Source organism: Corvus kubaryi, unplaced genomic scaffold, assembly GCF_017639235.1.
Source record: "Corvus kubaryi isolate FWS band 111438036 unplaced genomic scaffold, C.kubaryi_AGA036_p1.0 78, whole genome shotgun sequence".
Taxonomy (NCBI): Eukaryota; Metazoa; Chordata; class Aves; order Passeriformes; family Corvidae; genus Corvus; species Corvus kubaryi.
The window spans coordinates 5,641,855-5,659,571 of record NW_024582065.1 but is presented as its reverse complement, the minus strand read 5'-3'; the positions used below and the strand labels follow the sequence as shown (position 1 = coordinate 5,659,571).

Sequence of the window (17,717 nt, the reverse complement as noted above, 5' to 3'; positions counted from 1 at the left end):
TTACAAGCAGCTCTGTTCAGTTTTCCTTCCCTGAGCAGCAAATTGTTCACTCAAAAATCCTGGAGGGCTGGAGAAGCTCAGGTAAGATGTGGTTGCTCTTCTTTCTGTTCTTAGGACTTGTAAAGGAGCTGGTTGTATTTTCCAAGATAAGTATCCCCCTTTTTTTGCACTAGGTTGCTGGGAAACAAATGCCTCATTTCTCTGGGTTTCCCCTATTTTCTTAAGTTGTTAGTGTTTGGGAGGTGCTGCCCGTCATGTCTGTGTTAGTTTGATAAAATGGCTCCGCTTGGTTCTTTTCTTTCCCTTTTTGTTTTCAAATAAGAAAGACAGTGGTTTTACAAAATGGACTCTCTCCAGTATATGTTGCTGTGGTTGGAGGTGTGGCTGGGATGGAGATTTTGGCATGGGAAGGAGGAAGGAAGGCTACAAAATGCCCTTCCAGCCCCCAGATCTGCCAGCTGCTTCAGCCTCTTCTCTGGCTGCCTGTCCAGTGCCTGAGGCTGATGCCCTGTTCAGGGAAGCTGAGGTTACATGCAAAGCTCTGCTTTCTTCTTTTTTATTAAAAAAAAAAATAAACTCTGCTTACTGGCTGCAGGGAAAAGCTTGGGAATGTGAACTCTCCTGGCTCAAAAAAAAACAAACAGAAAAAGCCTACAAGGCAAACTTGAGAGAGGCCCAAGCATTGCACTTATTTTGAAGTGTTGTGGAAGTTTGGGGGAAGCAGGACTGAGCTGGACTCGGTTGCTTTGGTAGCATCAGTCCCATCAGGGCTCTCCTGGGACTAGGTGATCAGAGCCAGTGGCTCTCCCCCTGGACACTGCCAGTGGTGTTTGCTGCATATGGGGGGCATCCCTGCCTTTTCCCAATTAATATTGAAAGCCTAGAGCTCCCAAATTCCTGCTCTGGCATCTGTGTGGGCAAAGAATGTGCCCAGGAGAGCAGGGACAGTGGCTGCACCCAGCAGTCTCTGGGTTTGGTGTGTGCGTTGTATGTCCAACAACTTGTTTTTCACACCTGGCTCAAACAGGAATCGGCAGCACTCTGAAACCCACCTGGGACTGCAGAACGACAGTTTGGTGCTTAAATAGGTACAAATTGAAGGAGGAGGAATTTAAGTTAGACATTAGGAAGAAATTTTTTACTGTGAGGGTTACTTACACTGGTACCAGCTGCCCACAGAGGCTGTGGATCCCAGCCCTGGCAGAGTTCAAAGCCAGGTTGGATGAGACTTTGAGCAACTTTGGTCTAATGCAAGCTGTCCCTGCCCACGGCAGGATGGGTTGGGAGTAGATGATCTTTAAGGTCCATTCCGCCCCCTTCTGTGGTGCAACGTGTGAATGTGATTCACACAACCAGTACGTGTCTTCCCTCAAGGTGTCTGGAGCTGGGAGAAAAGCAAGTGGAGACCCAGCACAAGTCACTTCCCCTCCCACACTCTTTTAGGTGGCTCAAGCCTCTGGATCCCTCCTACCCCTGAGCACAGGACACGCCTCTTCCTTACCTGCCTGCACCACTTCCTGGGTCTCTCCATCCAGACCTTCCCCTGGTGGCCTCTGGACCAAGATTCCTGCTTGGGCAGCTCTCCTTTAACTGAGATCACACTCTTCCTTTTCTGCCCTCCCAAAATCTCCCATTCCCTCTAGCAGATGGGATTTTGATACACAAATCCTCTTACTCCTCTTGAAGAACTGAGATTCCTGTGACTTGTAGAGAGAATGAGAGGAGCCAGCTCTACAGGCATGGGCATCCCAGAAGGAGAAGATAACGGTGCTTCCCTGCTGCTCTCTGGCACATGAGGATGAAGTTGGCACCGGTAAAACTTTTTCCAGCGGGCGTTTTCCATCCCGACTGTGGGGCTGAGCTGTGAGACGTCCCCTGCTTCATACGTGGGGGCGAGCCCCGGATCGGGGGGAGGGAGCCGGCCGGGTGCGGAGCAGAGCAGCGCGATGGGGGCTCGCCCTCGGCCCGGCGGGTTCCGCGGGCTGCGCTGCGCTGCGCGGGGCTGCAGCACCCTCGTGTGGCTGCGGGACCCTGCGGGGGGACTCGGGGACCCTGCCCGGGGACCCGCGCCCACGGATTCTCTCCCCCCACGTCTGCTGGCCAGAGAGCTTGGGGTGCAGCTGGAGGTGTTTGGGGTGGAGGGAGGGTGCCATTCCTTGGGGAACGCGTTGAGGGGGAGTAGGCTGTGGCTGCTCTAGTGCCCATCGGCGTCTCCAAAGTAGGCAGATGTAATGCCAGATCCAGGGAGATCCTCCCATCACCTCAGACTTGCCCTTTGGCAGTCACCTGGTTGAAAACAGACTGGTTTGAGGAAGGAAACAGTTTGCAAATGTCCTTGCAAACTTTCCCTGCTTCTGAAGTTGTGGTGTATGGATGCAACGCTGTGCATCTCCATGCAATAGTTCTTCCTTATACATGGTAACTTCCTGGGCTTTGTGATGCCAGCTACAAAAGGAACCTTTGCTTCCTCCCTTCTCCCCGAGTAATTATAAAGCATTACAGCCCCTGTGGATAGTTACCATCCAGCTTCTCTGCTGCCTTAGGTTGCTTCCCTGTGGGGTCGGAAAGAATCAGCAGTGAGCAAAATATCTGCCGCAGGGAGGAGATGCTCCTTCCATATGGAATGTAGAGTTTGGGGTGAGCATCGCAACCCCCAGGACAGGAGCATTGCTCCAAAGGGCAGGAGGGGCTCGGCTGCTGGGAGGTGACACGATGCTGTCATGGGAACATGTGTTTCTGCAGTTTGTAGATGGTGCCAGCAAGAGGGTCTTCAGACCTTCCTGTTGCCACCAGAGGGAGAAGGGCTCAGCAGTACAACGGTAATGGGAAAGGAGGATGCTGTAACCACAATATGTCTGTAATTCATTCTGGATGGGGATAACCAGGCTGGTGTCCCTGTGAGCTGGAAAATGTGAGCTCTGTTTTGTCTTGCTGCTGTGGCAGCCGATGCTGATGACAACATAAAATTGTTCTCATTAAAATATTCTAGGGGCAAACTTCAGCTTTTCATCAGTCAGCAAGTCATGCACAAGTGTCAGGCTGTGGGGTCAGAGACAAGGAAAGGTCCAGGAAGATCCTTCCATCACCTGAGATCTGCCCTTTTGGAATCACCTGGTTGAAACCAACTGCTTTGAGGAAGGAAACAGTTTGCAAATGTCTTTGCAACCTTCCCCCACTCCCAAAGTTGTGGTGCATGGATGGAGACCAGCTCTCCTGCTGAAATTAGTACTGGTGATGGATGTGCCCTTCCTAGGAGGAAAAATGCCCCTATCCTGGAAGAGGAGTGGTTGCACAATGTCTTTGAGCTCCTCTTCATTGACAGCCTTCCCCCAGTGCTTCCCTTCCCTGTGGAGTGCAGACCCTGCCAGGTGAGCTGCAGCTCTCCATGCTTGTCTATCTCCTGGTTTGTGGACCCCTCAGATGTCCATCAGCTCCTGGGAGCTGACTGACCATGGGTTGGGACCTTCTGCTCTAGTGGGAGATGAACTGAAGTTGGGACAGTTCAGGCAGGAAATGAGTGACATATTTCCAGCAGTCAACAGTAATGAGTCACTGGAGGAATCTGCCCTGGGAGCTGTAAGCTCATCAATTCCAAGGGTCTTTTGACTCGGGGCTGGATGCTCTCCAAAGGGATGCTCTGCACTGGCCACATGCTGAGGATGAGGATGCTGCTTGGGTGATATTCTTTATGCAGGAGGTTGGACAATTGGCCTTAATGATCTACAAACCACTTACTGAATGAATAAATAAATGGTTAAAAAGCAGCAGCAGAGCAGTTCGATAGGGATGGTCAAGTGTCTGGGACTGTGGTGGGCCTGGAGTGATGCCCAACATGGGGACCTGCTCCTGCTGGGTGCTGCAGGGATGAAATGGGATGAGCCTTGTTCCCTTCTAGGGAAAGCTGGAATGTGTTGTTTAGGGGTCCTTCCTTCCTCAACCTTGCAATCCACAGGATCCATGTGTCCCACAAGCCACCGGTGATGGGAGGAACAAAGGTTGCTGCTGGGAGGGAGCTGATCCTGTGGCTCACAGAGCTGAGCCCCTCTGGGTGTGTGCGATAGCACTTTCTGCCTTGCTCTCTAATCCTTTCCTAGCGATTCCTGCCACTTGACTTGCTGCCTTTCAGTCTGCACTGGGCAGTTTCAAACTGTACTGGGCATTTTCCCCTGGGCACATCTTCCCATTTCTCCACATTGCATTAAATCTGCTGCCTGATAGCTCAACACTGTGAGCTCCTGGAGCGCTGTTTAACTTTGGCTGCCTCAACTATTTGGTATCACCTTTGCCTGACCACTGACTCCCCCTGTTTTTGTGCTCGGTGCCTGCTCTGCACCCGTAGGCCTTTGCTCTCTGGAAAGTGCTCTACAATCTGATGGTTTATTCCTATCCTTATTCCTATTCCTACACAGCTCAATTTCTGTGTAGAATCTGACCCTTCTTGCTGCCTCTTACTTCAATTTCTGCCCAGGCTTCTTGTCCAGGGCAGGTGGGGAAACCACAGTGGCTGCTGATGAAGAGTCACATCCCTATCACATGCACTGACACGTCTCTACTCAGTAAAATATTTATTCCTCCATTATTTCACAAGAGTTGTTTTTACAAAAACCTTACAAAAATTTCCAAAACACAGACATGCAGAAGAAAAAAACAAATCCACCATGGATCTTGTTACAAGTAATTGAAATGTACAAATAGAAAGGGCGAGAGAGAGCTTAGATTACAATAATCCCTCGGTCCTGCTACCCCTCCATGGGTGCAATTTGTATCTCTTCTTGGTGAGTTCAGCATTGAGTGACAAGCTGTGATAAGCTGCCAAAAGCACAGCAAAGGAGGGGGCCTAAGATTAGGAGCAAATGTTTTCAAATATATATATACATATAGATATTTAGTGAAGAAATATTTATTCCCTGCTTTTTTTAGGTTTACAGAAACAGCATCTGCAAACTATTAAATGGGTTTATTTTCATTAATGTTCTCAAAGAGGCAGTGACATTTATATCCCTGTGGTTTCATCTTGTATAACCGAAAAAAGAGCCTTGTGCTTTCCATGGGAATAGGACCCTCCCGGCCTCCTCCTCCTGCCCCAAGTGGTGTTTCTTAGGGAGGATGATTTGATCCACAGTGGATCCCTCTCCCCCCTGGCTTGGCAGGTCTCTGTGCAGTGTGGGGAGCTGCGTGCTCTTCTTCTGGCATGACAAATGGGAGGGATACCAGCCCTGGAAATGTGGATGGGGGCAGAGGGTGGGTATTTAGGGTGACACTGCTCCCTGGATGAGGTGGACAGCGTCAATCAGGCTGTGCCCTCTCCCTGCCTGCCAAGCTTGAGGAGGAGAAGGTAACTATTCCCAGCTAGGGGCTGCACTGTGGAGCAGAGAAAGCAGGGGCTGGAGGCAGCATGGAGGGTGGTTCACCCCCAGCAAGAGGAGATAGGCTCCTCTCCTGGTTCTCCTATCAGGTCTCCAGCTCCCAGTGCTGGGTGAGTCCCCCCCAGGCTGGCATTGCCCTGCAGTGTAGCTGAAGGCTCCAGTGTCACAGCCACTGGGTCCCACATGCAGCTGCAGTGAGAGCCCCAGTGGAAATGGGAGAGGATGCTCCTGGGAGCTGTGGGGACTCAGGTGGGCACTCTGTAGCTGTGACACTTTCAGCCTTGGTGTCACTGACCAGAGGATGTTTACGTGGAGGAGGCACTTCAGCAATTACTCTATTTGTCCTCAGATCTATTGCTGCAGCCCCCAAACCAACCCCTTCTAGGGAAGTAGGGCTGGTGTCTTCACTGTCCAGGCCACCCCTCTGAGTTGGTGGTGTCCCCATGCTTGGCTGGTGGCTCTTTCCAGTGGGTGAGGAAAGGGTGGTCTGGTTTCCAGTGGGCTTTGTCCACAGGGACACCACACCCCCACCACTCCGGCTCATTCCCCATTGCTGCGGAATTGGCAGGGGAAGGTGGAGGCTACGTCTCTCCGCAGCTCAGTCCCATGGGCTGGGGCCAGGTTGCCCACCCCGTGTCCATCCCCCTGCACATCCCACCTTGGAGCCTCATTAGGCTGCACAGCAGGGTGGGATGAGGGGGAAACCATTTCCTTTCTGCAAAACCAAAAAAGCCTCCCCCATGGAGTTGCCGGTCCCAGACCCCCGAGCACATCTGCGGAGCTGCCGATGGGGAGGCTGTGCCTCCGGAAGGCGAAGCCTTCGTTGGCACGAAGCACTGGGAGCCGCCTACTCAGCTGAAACCCAACAGCTTTTTCCAATTTTCTCCCTCCCTGGGACAGTTCAATGACCTGGGGCTCTGCAGAATCGCTGGCAAATCCACCGAGGCAGGGCAGTGGTGCCTGCATGGGGATTGGCAATGCATCCCCAGCTCACAGGAGAGCTCAGAGGCTCCAAGCAGGTCTGTTGAGATGCTCCAGCTCTGCCTGCCCCTCTGGGAAGGGACAAAGCCTGATGCCATCAGCATACGCAGCTCCTAAATGCAGGCAGCACAGTGCAGAGGGCTGGCCTAGACTGGCCATGGCATGGGTGAGCCATCAGCTTCCCAAAGTCCCAAACTTTAGGAAGTCCTAAACCCCACACTGCGGCTGGGGTTGCACAAAGAAATGAACACATGGATCAGCTTTGGCACGCACAGTTGAGCGCCGCAAGTCACAGCCCGGTGGAAAGAGGGGCTCATGATCCTCCCACGCTGTCCCTGCGGGAGGAGAAGACCCAATAACTCTTTGGCTCTCTGGGCAAGATACCCAAATTGGTCAAATCCAATAGTCCAAGATCCTTCCATGTTTGGAAGCAAATTCTTGTTCCCTTGGCAAGTCTGTTTGTCCTCAAAGAGCGCGTGGGGGGTATGTGTGTATATATAGCCGTTATTATAAGGGTGTGCGAAAAGCAAGTTTCTAACCAAGTTCGCTCCATATGTGGCTATAATTATGTGCCACTTCGGCCTGGGACTGACTCTACCTTCAGAAGGGAAGGGAAGAGGAGAGAAGATGCGGAGACATTGGATGAGTGGCATGTGTGTTGGGCAGGCAGCGGATTTGTCCTGGACCGGCACAGGAGCTCCACGCTGTATCCTGGAGGAGGCCATGGGATGGGGTTTGCCCTGCTCAGTTCACGGTCGGCACCTGGTTCTGATGGAGGCTGAACTCTTTGGCTTTGAGGCGCAGGCTGGCGATGCTGTTGGCCATGTTCACCCCTTGGGTGGGTGTTGCGGTCCCGCTGGAGCTGTAGGAGGGCACAGTGCTGCGGGGAGGGAGCAGGGAGGAATGAGGCAATAGCCCATGGAGAAGTCCCCATGCCCTTTGTGGTCCTGCTGGCTTCCTGGGCCAGGCTGGCTGCTCCCTCTTGGAGATCTCTCACAAGAACAGCCAAGGCTTCAGCATTTTTATGTGCTTGGATGTGGGAACCCCTCAAACTATGCACCAGGAGGCCCTGCTTTGTGCTTTTGGATGTGATGGCTGAACATGAACAGCTGGGAACCAGAAGGGACCCATGCCACCTCCTGTGCTGAGATGTGGGAAGGGTCAGCACGAGGCCAAGCAAATCCCTTGCGAGGACCAGGGTGCCTGCTCCGGCCCCGAAATGCAAGGAGGCAGGGAAGCCTGCTCAGCGCTGGGCAGCGGATGCTCAGACAGGGTTGAAATGGTTCCCAAGGCCAAGTCAGACGAGTTCCTTTCAGCCTCATAAAACTCCCCAGATCCCCAGCAGTGGTACAGGGCTGCATTCCTGTGGCAGTGGAGTGGTCTCTAGGCAGCCCTGCCCCACAGCCACCTCCTCCTCAGCTCCTCCAGAGCCTCCACCTACCTGTATGGGGAGGTGCTGGTCCAAGAGAGATACTCCGGGGTCAGTGCAGTGGGCCGTGGTGCCATGGGCTGCTCAATGGCTGCTTCTTGGCTGTAGGATTTGAGCAGCGATGCCGATCTGTTGGCCAGCATCGCCCTCTCATTACGGCGGAACTTGGCCCTCCGGTTCTGAAACCACACCTGTGGCAGGGGGAAAGGTGGTCAGTGGGGACCCAGTGCGAGCAGGGATGTCCCAAGCATCTGTCCTATGGATCATGGTGATGTGCAGGATGGAACAAGGGAGGGGACAGTCCCTGCTCCTGCCTGGGGGCAAGGCAGAGGGTGTTGTTTTCTCCCACACAAACCTGTGCTCACCTGGACTCTGGCCTCGCTGAGGTTGACCCTTCTCGCCAGCTCCTCCCGCACAAAGGCGTCGGGGTAGTGCGTCCTCTCGAAGACCCTCTCCAGAGCCTGCAGCTGGCTGCTGTTGAAGGTGGTGCGGTTCCTCCTCTGCTTCTTCTTCCTCTTGGCTGCCCCGCAGCTTGGGCTCAGGCTCTCACCTGTGGGGAAAGAACAGAAGCCAAATGAGAGCCAGACCTCTGTGAGACCCCACAACTCAACCAAGCTCAAGCCCTCCTGGGGGTCTGCACTGCCCTGCTCTGTGCCAGCCATGCTCCCTCCAGGCACCAGGGACTCTGTGGGGAGCAGCATTATGTGCAACCCTGTGATGTCCATGAGAATCAAAACCTATTTTGGGACCTGCTGGAGTTTAGGGTTAACCCCAAAATTTACCAAGGCCTGTGGTGGTTTCACATCTGGCTCAAACCATGTGGACCTGATTTTGAATACAGGTCTCAGTGTATCCTGGGGCTGCACTTGATCCAAACTGGGGCTCAGCTCTTGCTAAGACTTTAAGTCAAGCTTTCATGAACGGTGATGAAAATGAAGCACCAAAAAACCCCCAAGATGCAGGTCTCAGCTCCCACCTCCAGCAACCCCCGGAGGCCCCAGCTGTGGCATGTCCCCAAGGTGACACAGGACTGCAGCCAAGCATCTGCTCTTCCAGCCGTGGTCTTCAGAGCTCAGAACGAGCAGCACCGTGTCTCGCAGGGCTCAGCCTCCGCAGTGTTTATTTCTGGCTTTGCTGGCTCATGGAAACATGAAGCTGAGGGTGTAGTTTGGTTTCTCAGTATTGATCTTGGGCTGTCAGCCAAGCTGAGATTAATCTCTTCTTTGTCACTAATATCATAAGGTTTGGGCAAGTTTATGAAGTCTTTTTCCGAGACACCCAGTCAGTTGCCTGCAAAGGCTTCATGGGGAGCACGACTCGCTGTCGTTCTCCCTCATGGAGGTACTGGTTAATGATTCTTTCTGTTAATAAAGCATCTGGATCCAATCTGTACCTACTGGTGGGAAAGCATTTTGGAATTACTTGAAATGTTAATAATTTTATGACATTCTGATTCATGGCAGGGGTATTTCTGCTCTATATCATTACAGAGGCCAGGGTGGCAGAACTCACCACTCCCTGAGTATGCTCACAAATTAAATGCTTGCTAATAATATTGTGATACTTATTTAATAAGTGCAGCATTTTCAGATGATACTTGAGCAACACACAAAATCTACTGAAAGGGATATTAACTCTTCTGTTTCTAGACACCATCAAGCTGTTGAGCAGGAGGAAACTACAGGCTCCAAGATCTTTAAGGCCAGAAAAACCTTCTTGGACCTTAACTCTGAATAATTCAAGCCATGAAACATCCAACAATAAGTTTTCAATCAAGTACCTAAGACCCCTATGTGCCCAACTACACCACTCTCCCAAGACCTCTCTGCAGCCACTGGCATTTCTCTGGGTCTTTTATTATGCTGTAGGTGCAATTTGGCCTTGGTTGACCATCAACAATCTGTGCTCTTGTACTTTGGCCATGGCCTTCTTTGTTGGGTGAAGACACGATGGACAGTGCCTGAAATATGCATGGGTTTGAGGCCCTTTCCCCGGCCAGGAAACCACAGGCTGCACTTCGCCACCGATCGTGTTTAAAGGCTCACAAATAAAATTCTCAGAATTCCCTCCAGCACTTGTTCCTGCAGCTTCAAATGTTCTGCCAGTCTCTGCTTTCCAGTTGCCCTTTTTAGTTAAACTCCTTTTTTGGTCCTGTTTTCCTTCAGCGAGCTAATGAGCTGCTGGATTAAAATACATGAAGTCTAGCCATGGCTGTCCCTGAGTTTTCTGGGAGCCTGGGACTGAAATGGGAGCCATCAAGCTGGGAAAGAGATACAGGATGTAATGGGGTGAGAGGTTTCCTTGTGGATTTATGACCATGCCACAGGACTTCTGGAGAAATGGCAGATCTGGGTTTGGTTCAAAAGGTGTAGTCACAAGAGCACGCACTGTCCCTCACCAAGCTGGCAATGAATTCAACAGAACCCTGGGAAATGTATAAATAAAATTTATAAACCCCCTTTGGCTTCATCCTCAATTTAAACATGGCTGTAAGACTTTTCCATAAGTGATGGTTTCTCTCACCCACTCTAATTTGGCTGAAAGAAAGGAGGAGGAGGAGGAGGAAAGTTTTCTTAAATTAATTCTCAATCCAGTTCTGTAGGATCTGGCCACATTTCTGGCTGGTCTTTATCTCCCCAAACCCACAGAAGGAAGAGCTAAAGAGCCACAGGAGACAAGTGGTGCGGAGTGCTTCCCATATGGGGCTGGCAGTCATGCCAGGATCGAGGTTTAAGACTGGAGTTGGGTCAGGATGTGTCCGAGCACCAGTGGTTCCTGGGTTTTTGGAGACCTGCAAACCCCAGGCCATGCCAGTTTTGGGGCATTTTGTTCAGCCTCTATTGCTGCTTTTAATGGAGGGACCTTCCACACCTTTTCCAGGCCATCTCTGTATGGCATGGAGGCAGCTCCACACATGGAGTGCCTGCCTGGATCCTCTGCTCTGCTTAGGGATGAGCCCTGGTAATGCATCTACATCTTTTCATCATTAGCTCAGGCACTGCATGCTTGTGGGACCAGACAAATGCCACCCTAACAGCTGGTGGTGAGTGTCTGACAGGTTTACAATGTACCGTCAGGCTGGATCTCTTCTATAAGAGATGCTTTAATAACCCCGAATCAGCTTCCCAAAAATGAGCACAGCCAAGTCCTCTGTGGCATTAGAGAAGGAATGGGAAGGGGGATGAGTTGGGTCCCCCAAAGACACCCTGTCCTCTCAGTGCCATCAGCAGGACTTGGATTTAACCAGAGCTGCTGACACCTTGATGGAGGAATTGGAAACCAGTTCCCCACCCCGATGGTCTTCCAGGAATAAGAATTTGTACTTGCACAAAGTTAAAACCAGCTCACCACCATCACTGTTCCGCCCCAAAGCAGTGCTTGGGGAGGTTATGGAGAAAGCCAAACCCTTGCCTTTGTCAGGTATAATTTGGGGATTCATTTGGGCTGGAGGGACCAGTTTGGTTGGCCAACCCTGAGGTCAGAGGGGCTCCTGAGCCTTCCCTCCAGCCACCTTCCCTGTATTTATCTTCCACTGATTACAGTTTCCGCTGAAAGGAAAAAAAATGCAGGGAAAGGGGGAAAACAGGGGGGATAACATTACTGAATAACGAAAGATGACATGCGGGGGAGGACGGCGAGAGGGAGGCGAAGGGGCTTTGCACAAAGCAGGATGGGCCCGATGTGCATCACAAAAAAAGCCTTCAATTGCCTCAGAGTGTTAGGAACGACAGGAGACTTTTCACCCGTGATGTGGATGAGTTTTGGGGTGCTGGATGTGGCCTGGGTAACCTCCAGCCTCCCCTCTGGGCTGTCCTGCCTCAGGCAGTGCTGCCCAAGAGCTGCAGACAGCCCGGGAGCAGCACTGGGCCCTACAGATGCCATGGGGTGCTGGGAGTCACCCCAGAACCCTTCTCCCTGTGGGAGCACCAATGCTGGCAAGCCTGGACTGTGCCACACTGAGAACTTGGGAGCGACGGGTCTTGCCCCATTTGCAAAGGCAACACCACCCCTGGCTCAGAGCCGTGCTGGTTCAGCTGGGCCAAGCCCCCTCCTCTGACCCTTGCCTTTTCCCTCTGTCCTTCCATTAGTTTACATAGGAAGGACTCGGCAGGTCTCAGCCTTGGTGCTAGGCTTGCCAAGGGGGGCCCTTACATTGGCAGGGCCCCCAACCTCCCACAGCTGCTGTTGAGCACTGTAAAGAGGTAATTTTCACTCGATTTCCACCGAGGCTTTGGTTCTGACTTACGAGCTCCATTAGTGCACAACAAACGGCCTCAGAGCAGCTGCGATCCAGATCAACCAGCACTGAGAATCCAGCAGCTCACTCACCTGAGCCCCGGGAACACGGGCACGGATACTCCCTGGGGATGTCTTTCAGGGATGGGCTTTATTGCCAGCCATGCTCAGTCTCCCCTCTGGACACCCAGTTTGGGAGGTTTCTTTGCAAAATGCTCATCCAGAGGGTGGTGGTGTTTGCCCAGCACCGTCCCTGCTACCCCAGAGGGTCACTTCAGCCAACTGCCAGCCTGTCTCTTCCCCAGGTGATGCTGCAAACCCCTCTCCCTATGAGCACCATTACATCCTGAGACAAGTTTTCCTGAGTCCAGCTCTACCACTTGGCTTTGGGGTGCAAGTACCCCCCTTTTTCAGGGACCAGGTTAGAATGCAGCAAGTTCAACCCTCTCACACAAAAAGCCCAGGCTACATCTCCTCCAACGTGTTTCATTTTCCACCGCACCGCAGCCCCCACGGCCCTGAACAGTTTTCTGTCATTAAATTATTTCACACGTTCCATTTATTTGCGAGCAGTTTGCCAAAGACCCTTTAAGCTTTAAATTTTTCACACCCCCCCCAGCCAAAATGATCAAATCTGCTGTACCATTTACTTCCCTACTACGCCTGGAATGGCATTTTTTTCCTCCTTTTTTCTTCTTGGGTATAATTTAAGGGTTGAAATAGCCTGGAGGGAATTAGCTGTAAATTCTTCCTAAGACAAATAAATTCAGCCCTCTAAGTTTCTATGTTTTTCAAACTGTTGAGAGACATTTTGGGTTTGTTTTACTTGAAATAATGATCGTGGCATATCTGACCCTCAGGCTGCGGCTGGCTCTAGCCAAATAAATAGCTTTTATTAATTAAGGTTTATCCTTAACAAATAAAACCCCAATTTGATCTCGGCCGGCTGAATTAGCAAAAATAAACAACGGGTTCTCTGGGCACTTGATGTGGATTTAACAAATTAACGCTGGGCCTTCATCAGGGAAGCCGCAGGGTGGTGGAGGTCTTTTACAGCCAAGAAATCCTTTGGAAAAACAATGTATTTCGTTTCTCCCATGGTCTCTCTCGGTAAACATGTGCACTCCCTTCATCCCTTTATACACTCGGGGGAAGCGAGGAGAGCTCCGGCGATGACGTCTGCCAAAGTTTCATGTGCAATTGTTTAACTTATTCCTCTAAATCATGCGATGGGGAGGAAGCATTTCCCTTCACACTGCAGCGAGCTGCAGCAAAGCTCTGGGGTTTGGGAATTGCCCCTCCGTGGTGTGTGCCCACTCCAGCTCCTTTTTATCCCACAACCTTCAGCTGAGACACCCGAAGCCAAGGTGTGATTTGGGGGTGCATGGGCTGCCAAGTGCAGATGATCCCTCTTTCCAGCAGCTACTTCCAACACTGCTCTGCCTTGAGAGCAGTTAGGAAAAGCCTGGGAACCCGGGGGGGGGGGTTTTATCAGCCCACACTGGGGCTTTGCAGGAAGGAGGGACAGCAGGAGGGATGCTCCACAGGCCAAACGGAAGCTGGGCTCTTGTCCCTGCTCATGGGCGCAGGAAGGATGGGGTTTGTTGCAGAAGGGATGGTGCAAGATGCCTACACCATAATGGGTCTTTAATCTCCCCGAATCATTTTGGAAAGCCTGAGGGGCTGAGAAGCAGCCAGGAACCTGCCCCTCCACATGTGCTGGGTCACCCAGGTGCAGTGCCTTTCCTGCACCCACCAGCGAACCCAGCCTGGGTGCACAGGACCAACACAGTACCAGCTTAGGGGCAAAACCGTATCAGTGAAACCCCCATTTTCTGCATGATTTCACCCCAGTATCCAGGGGAGAAGCCCCTTAGGGCCACCAACCCCTGCCCACAGGATACCGGCCCCAGCTTTGCTTGGCACGATGCTGTGAGGTCCAAACCCATCCTGGGAACAACCATGGCCATGGGGAACAAGGTATCCCTGGGGAACAAGGGCTGTCAGCCCCTCCCCAGGCTCCCCCACTGCTGGGAGAAGGCTCCCACTTCCTCATCCCGACCCACTGCCGCTCCCTGTTCCCCCTCCAGCACAGCCCCAGCCTCGCAAAGACCCTGGGAGTGCTGAAGGCTCTGGGGGGAGGTTGAAGCTGGGGGGGTCCAAATGTGCTGAGTCCGAAGGAAACTTTCTCAGCTCAAGTGGCGTACATGAAAAATTTAAGAGAGGGGCAAGTCCCAGCTACTGGAGAAACATTACAGCAAAATGTTTCCGAGGATGTTTCACCTCATTAATTGTGAAAAAACTGAAACGCTGACACGTTTTTACAGGCTGCCAGTTTTGCTGGGGGAAAAGTGTCTCTGTTAAAAAGGAGCAGCAAAAGCCTGGACCAAGAAAGAGGCCAAGGCTGTCCCGGGGGGGGCCTTAGCCTGTGCTCACTGACAGGCAGCAGCAGCCTGTTTTATGGTTATAGAGCTGCCTCTGCACCAGCCAGAAACCACCCAGCACTGCAGTTTGCTACCCCCAGCCACACAGACACCCAATTTTTGGGAAGATCCTGCTCAGCAGTGCTGCAGCCCCAGGCATGTTCCATGCACAGCCTGCACCCCCAAAGCACAGGAGGTTTTCCCCTGTGTGGTGTCTGAGCACCCATCACAGCAAGTTCAGCTGAAAGTCTGAACAAACAAGGAAGGTCCTGGCTGAGCCAGCAGCATCCCTGCATCTCAGTGGGGATGTGTCCAACCTGTGCTGGTAACTCAGTGGTGGCACTGAAGCCCTTTTTTAGCTCATTATTAGTGCAGCAAATGTAGTGGGAACATGATGCTTAGATGGGTATTGGGAACAGAAGGAACGTGAAAAGGAAGATTCCCATGTCATGGGACACTGCTTCCCCTAGGGATGGTTCCAGCCAGCAATTAGCCACCAAATTCACTGCTGAGAGCTGTGAGTGGATTCAGAGCTGGCTCTCCAGTTGGCTCTGGAGCAAGGGCAGCCGTGCTGCAAAACCCAGGTGCACAAGAGGGACAAGATCAGGAAGTCACAGTGAGGAAGGAGGAAGATAATGAAAACAATGAAGAAGGGAAGCAGATGCTGGAGATGCCAGGTGAGAAACCAGCTGGCCAAGTCATGTGCTGTGATTTAGAGAGGATGCCCTGGAAGTTGAAAACTGCTGAAAACCACAGGGCTGCAAGCAAAGCCCTGAGGCTTTGACGTGCTCAGGAGTCCCTGAACATTCCCAGCACTTCCCACCATGCCAGAGGCTACTGCCCCGGCCAGAGGCTCCTGCACAGCTCAGCACGGTGCTCACCCAGCTGAGGCCAGGCCCCAGGAATGGTGTTTTGGCAGGGCCAGCTCCTGCGTCAGCGGAAGCATTTAATGAATTAATTGCAGCCACATTCCCTGAAGGAGGAGGCAGGGTTGGTGGGATGCTGTCAAGCCTCAGGGAGGGGCTGGGGAACATCTTTGGCCACAAAGCTCTGGTGCAATAAGGAGAGTAGGCTGAGCAGAACAAGAAGTTCCTGTCCACTGTCACAGGGATCTGGGAGAGATGGTGCCACCTTTTACCTGGGGTGGGAACGGCCTGTGGACAGACCTTTGGAGAAGGTGACACGGACACATCCTGCTGCTGGGCTCACTGGCTCAGGATGCACCCCAGCATCCTGGCTGCAGCCCCAACCCTGCACGAGGATCCTGGCACCATCAGCATCCCCTGACACGCCTGCTCCAGAAACAGCCTCGAAAGCCTGCGACAGCGCTGGCACCCAGTGCAGGGCTCACCAAGGCCTCTGGCTGTGCTTTCCCAGCCGCCTGGCTCCTGCACCCCGGGAGCCGGAGCCGGGGCCATTGTGGGGCCGCGGGGCTCAGACTGCCTGGCTGCGCCCGCTGACAGTGGCACTGGCCCAGGGCAGCCAGCCCGGACCCAGAGTGCTGAGAGCACCCCTGGGGCTCGGTGATCTGCAAGAGAAATGTTCCCTCCCAGGACTGTGCAGCGCGGGGTGACCCCAGCCTGGCACAGGGCTTTCGGGAGCTGCCAGGAGCATCCCGTGTGTTCACAGGAGGCTGTGGCTGCAGCCTGACACAATGGGCTGTCCCGGCTCCAGAGCCACCACTGCCTCCATTGTGTCAGCGCTCCATGGGGACAGAGCTGCGGAGGAGCTGAGCTGGGGCAAAGCTGGGGTGCTGCTCCCCAACGAGCACCCAATTTGCCCCTCAAGGCACGGTGAGGAGGAAAGGCTCCTGGGAAAGTCCACTGTCTGCACAGATCTGCTGGGGACAGTGGCTTCGAGTGGTCAGGATCAGGCAGGGTCTGGCATCTTCCCTGCTCATAGCAGGGGAACATGCAACTCAAAGGGGTTTGCACCCCTCTGGGGTCCCTCTTTTCTTAGTTGGGGCTGGGGTCACACAGAGCCTCCAAAAACTCATCTGCAGTGGTGCCAGTCTGGATGTCCCCTGAAAATGCCAAACAGGGGAGGGGGAAACAGGATAGATATTGGGATGAGTGCTCCCGGCTTCATGCAGGGATGCTCCGAGAGGCTGTGTCAGACCCAAGGGCTCTTCAGGCGAATGTTTGTGGCTGCAGGGCTGGGGGTAGCAGGAGCTGAAGCCCTCCCAGCACAGCCAAGCGCCTCAGGAAAAGACACTGTGGTGGGTTTGACTGATCCAAGCCAAGTTCCGAGCAACACCGACCAACGGGGGAGCAGGAATTTTCATTTTGTTCTCCTGTGAATCTGCCAACCCCCACGGTGGAGGCCCAGGGACCCAACAAAAGGCACTGGCTCTCCCCCAGCCACCACCAGCCAGGAGCCTTCCTGGCAAGGAGACATTCACTGCAGAGCTTGCTTTCATCTCCCAGCCAGGAGACCTTCTTGGGGTGGGATGACAGCAGTGCTTGGGCTGTCCTGCACCTCACACCACTGCAGCACCCTGGGATGCTCCTGGGGACACAGCCCCCGGGTGTCCCTTGGGGATGCAGCCTCCCCACTTCGCCAGCTCGTTAAAACAGCCGAGCGTGGCAAGTGGCAGCACCGTGGTGGCTCACAGATATGCAAATGGGCCTCTGTGGCTCAGGGAACAGCCAGCCCAGACCCTGTGCCCAAAATGCTGGGATTTGGGTCAGCCCCAGGCACTGCAGTGAGTGGTCTGGGCAGGGGGAACAGCCATGGTGGCTCCCCATTAGCCACTGGAGAGTGGGATGGTGGGACAGATGATGGGCGATGCCAGCACAGACCCCACTGCCCTACATCAGGGCAGAGCACGGCAGATGCTGCTTCCCTTCCCATCCCACAGACTTTTAGGCACCATTTGGTGCACTCATGATGCAGCCACAGAGGTGCCAACATCGCTCACACGCAGCCACCTGACGTAACAGGTTACCTGGTTTCCCAGCAGGGCGCAGACATGTGTAATTAATTAACACTAATGAGACTCGTGCAAGCACTGGCCCAGGAGTAGCACCAGCCTGCGCTTGCAAAGCACCACCAAACCCCTGGATTTTATGCAAAGTGAGTTTTCCTGGGGGCTGGGAAGGGGATGGGGGGTGCCTCAGGCCATCATGGTGTTGAGAGCTCACTGGGACTTTTGCTCAGTGTTTGAAAAATAAAACGAAATCAGCCGGGGCTGCAGGGCAGGAACGTTGTGTGGAGGGCTGGCTCCCAGCCAGGGACCCCTGGCATGGCGATCCCAGCCTTCCTCTCCTCCCCAGCCCCCCC

The 17,717-nt window shown here is 53.3% G+C and overlaps 2 protein-coding genes across 2 annotated transcripts in view; one reads left to right on the top strand and one right to left on the bottom strand.

The window, feature by feature from the left end:
- PTGES (prostaglandin E synthase) overlaps positions 1-9,980 on the top strand; it is a 31,766-nt gene extending 21,786 nt beyond the window's left edge. The window contains exon 5 of the mRNA XM_042052050.1: positions 9,426-9,980. Within this exon, the coding sequence (XP_041907984.1) occupies position 9,426 (1 nt within the window). The 3' untranslated portion in view covers positions 9,427-9,980. The remainder of the gene's footprint in view (positions 1-9,425) is intronic.
- The window catches only part of PRRX2 (paired related homeobox 2), a 15,140-nt gene continuing 1,973 nt past the window's right edge, over positions 4,551-17,717 (bottom strand). Inside the window, exons 2-4 of the mRNA XM_042052044.1 lie at positions 8,142-8,326; positions 7,789-7,967; positions 4,551-7,227 (exon numbers count right to left, since the gene is read on the bottom strand). Of these exons, the coding sequence (XP_041907978.1) occupies positions 7,092-7,227; positions 7,789-7,967; positions 8,142-8,326 (500 nt within the window). The 3' untranslated portion in view covers positions 4,551-7,091. The remainder of the gene's footprint in view (positions 7,228-7,788; positions 7,968-8,141; positions 8,327-17,717) is intronic.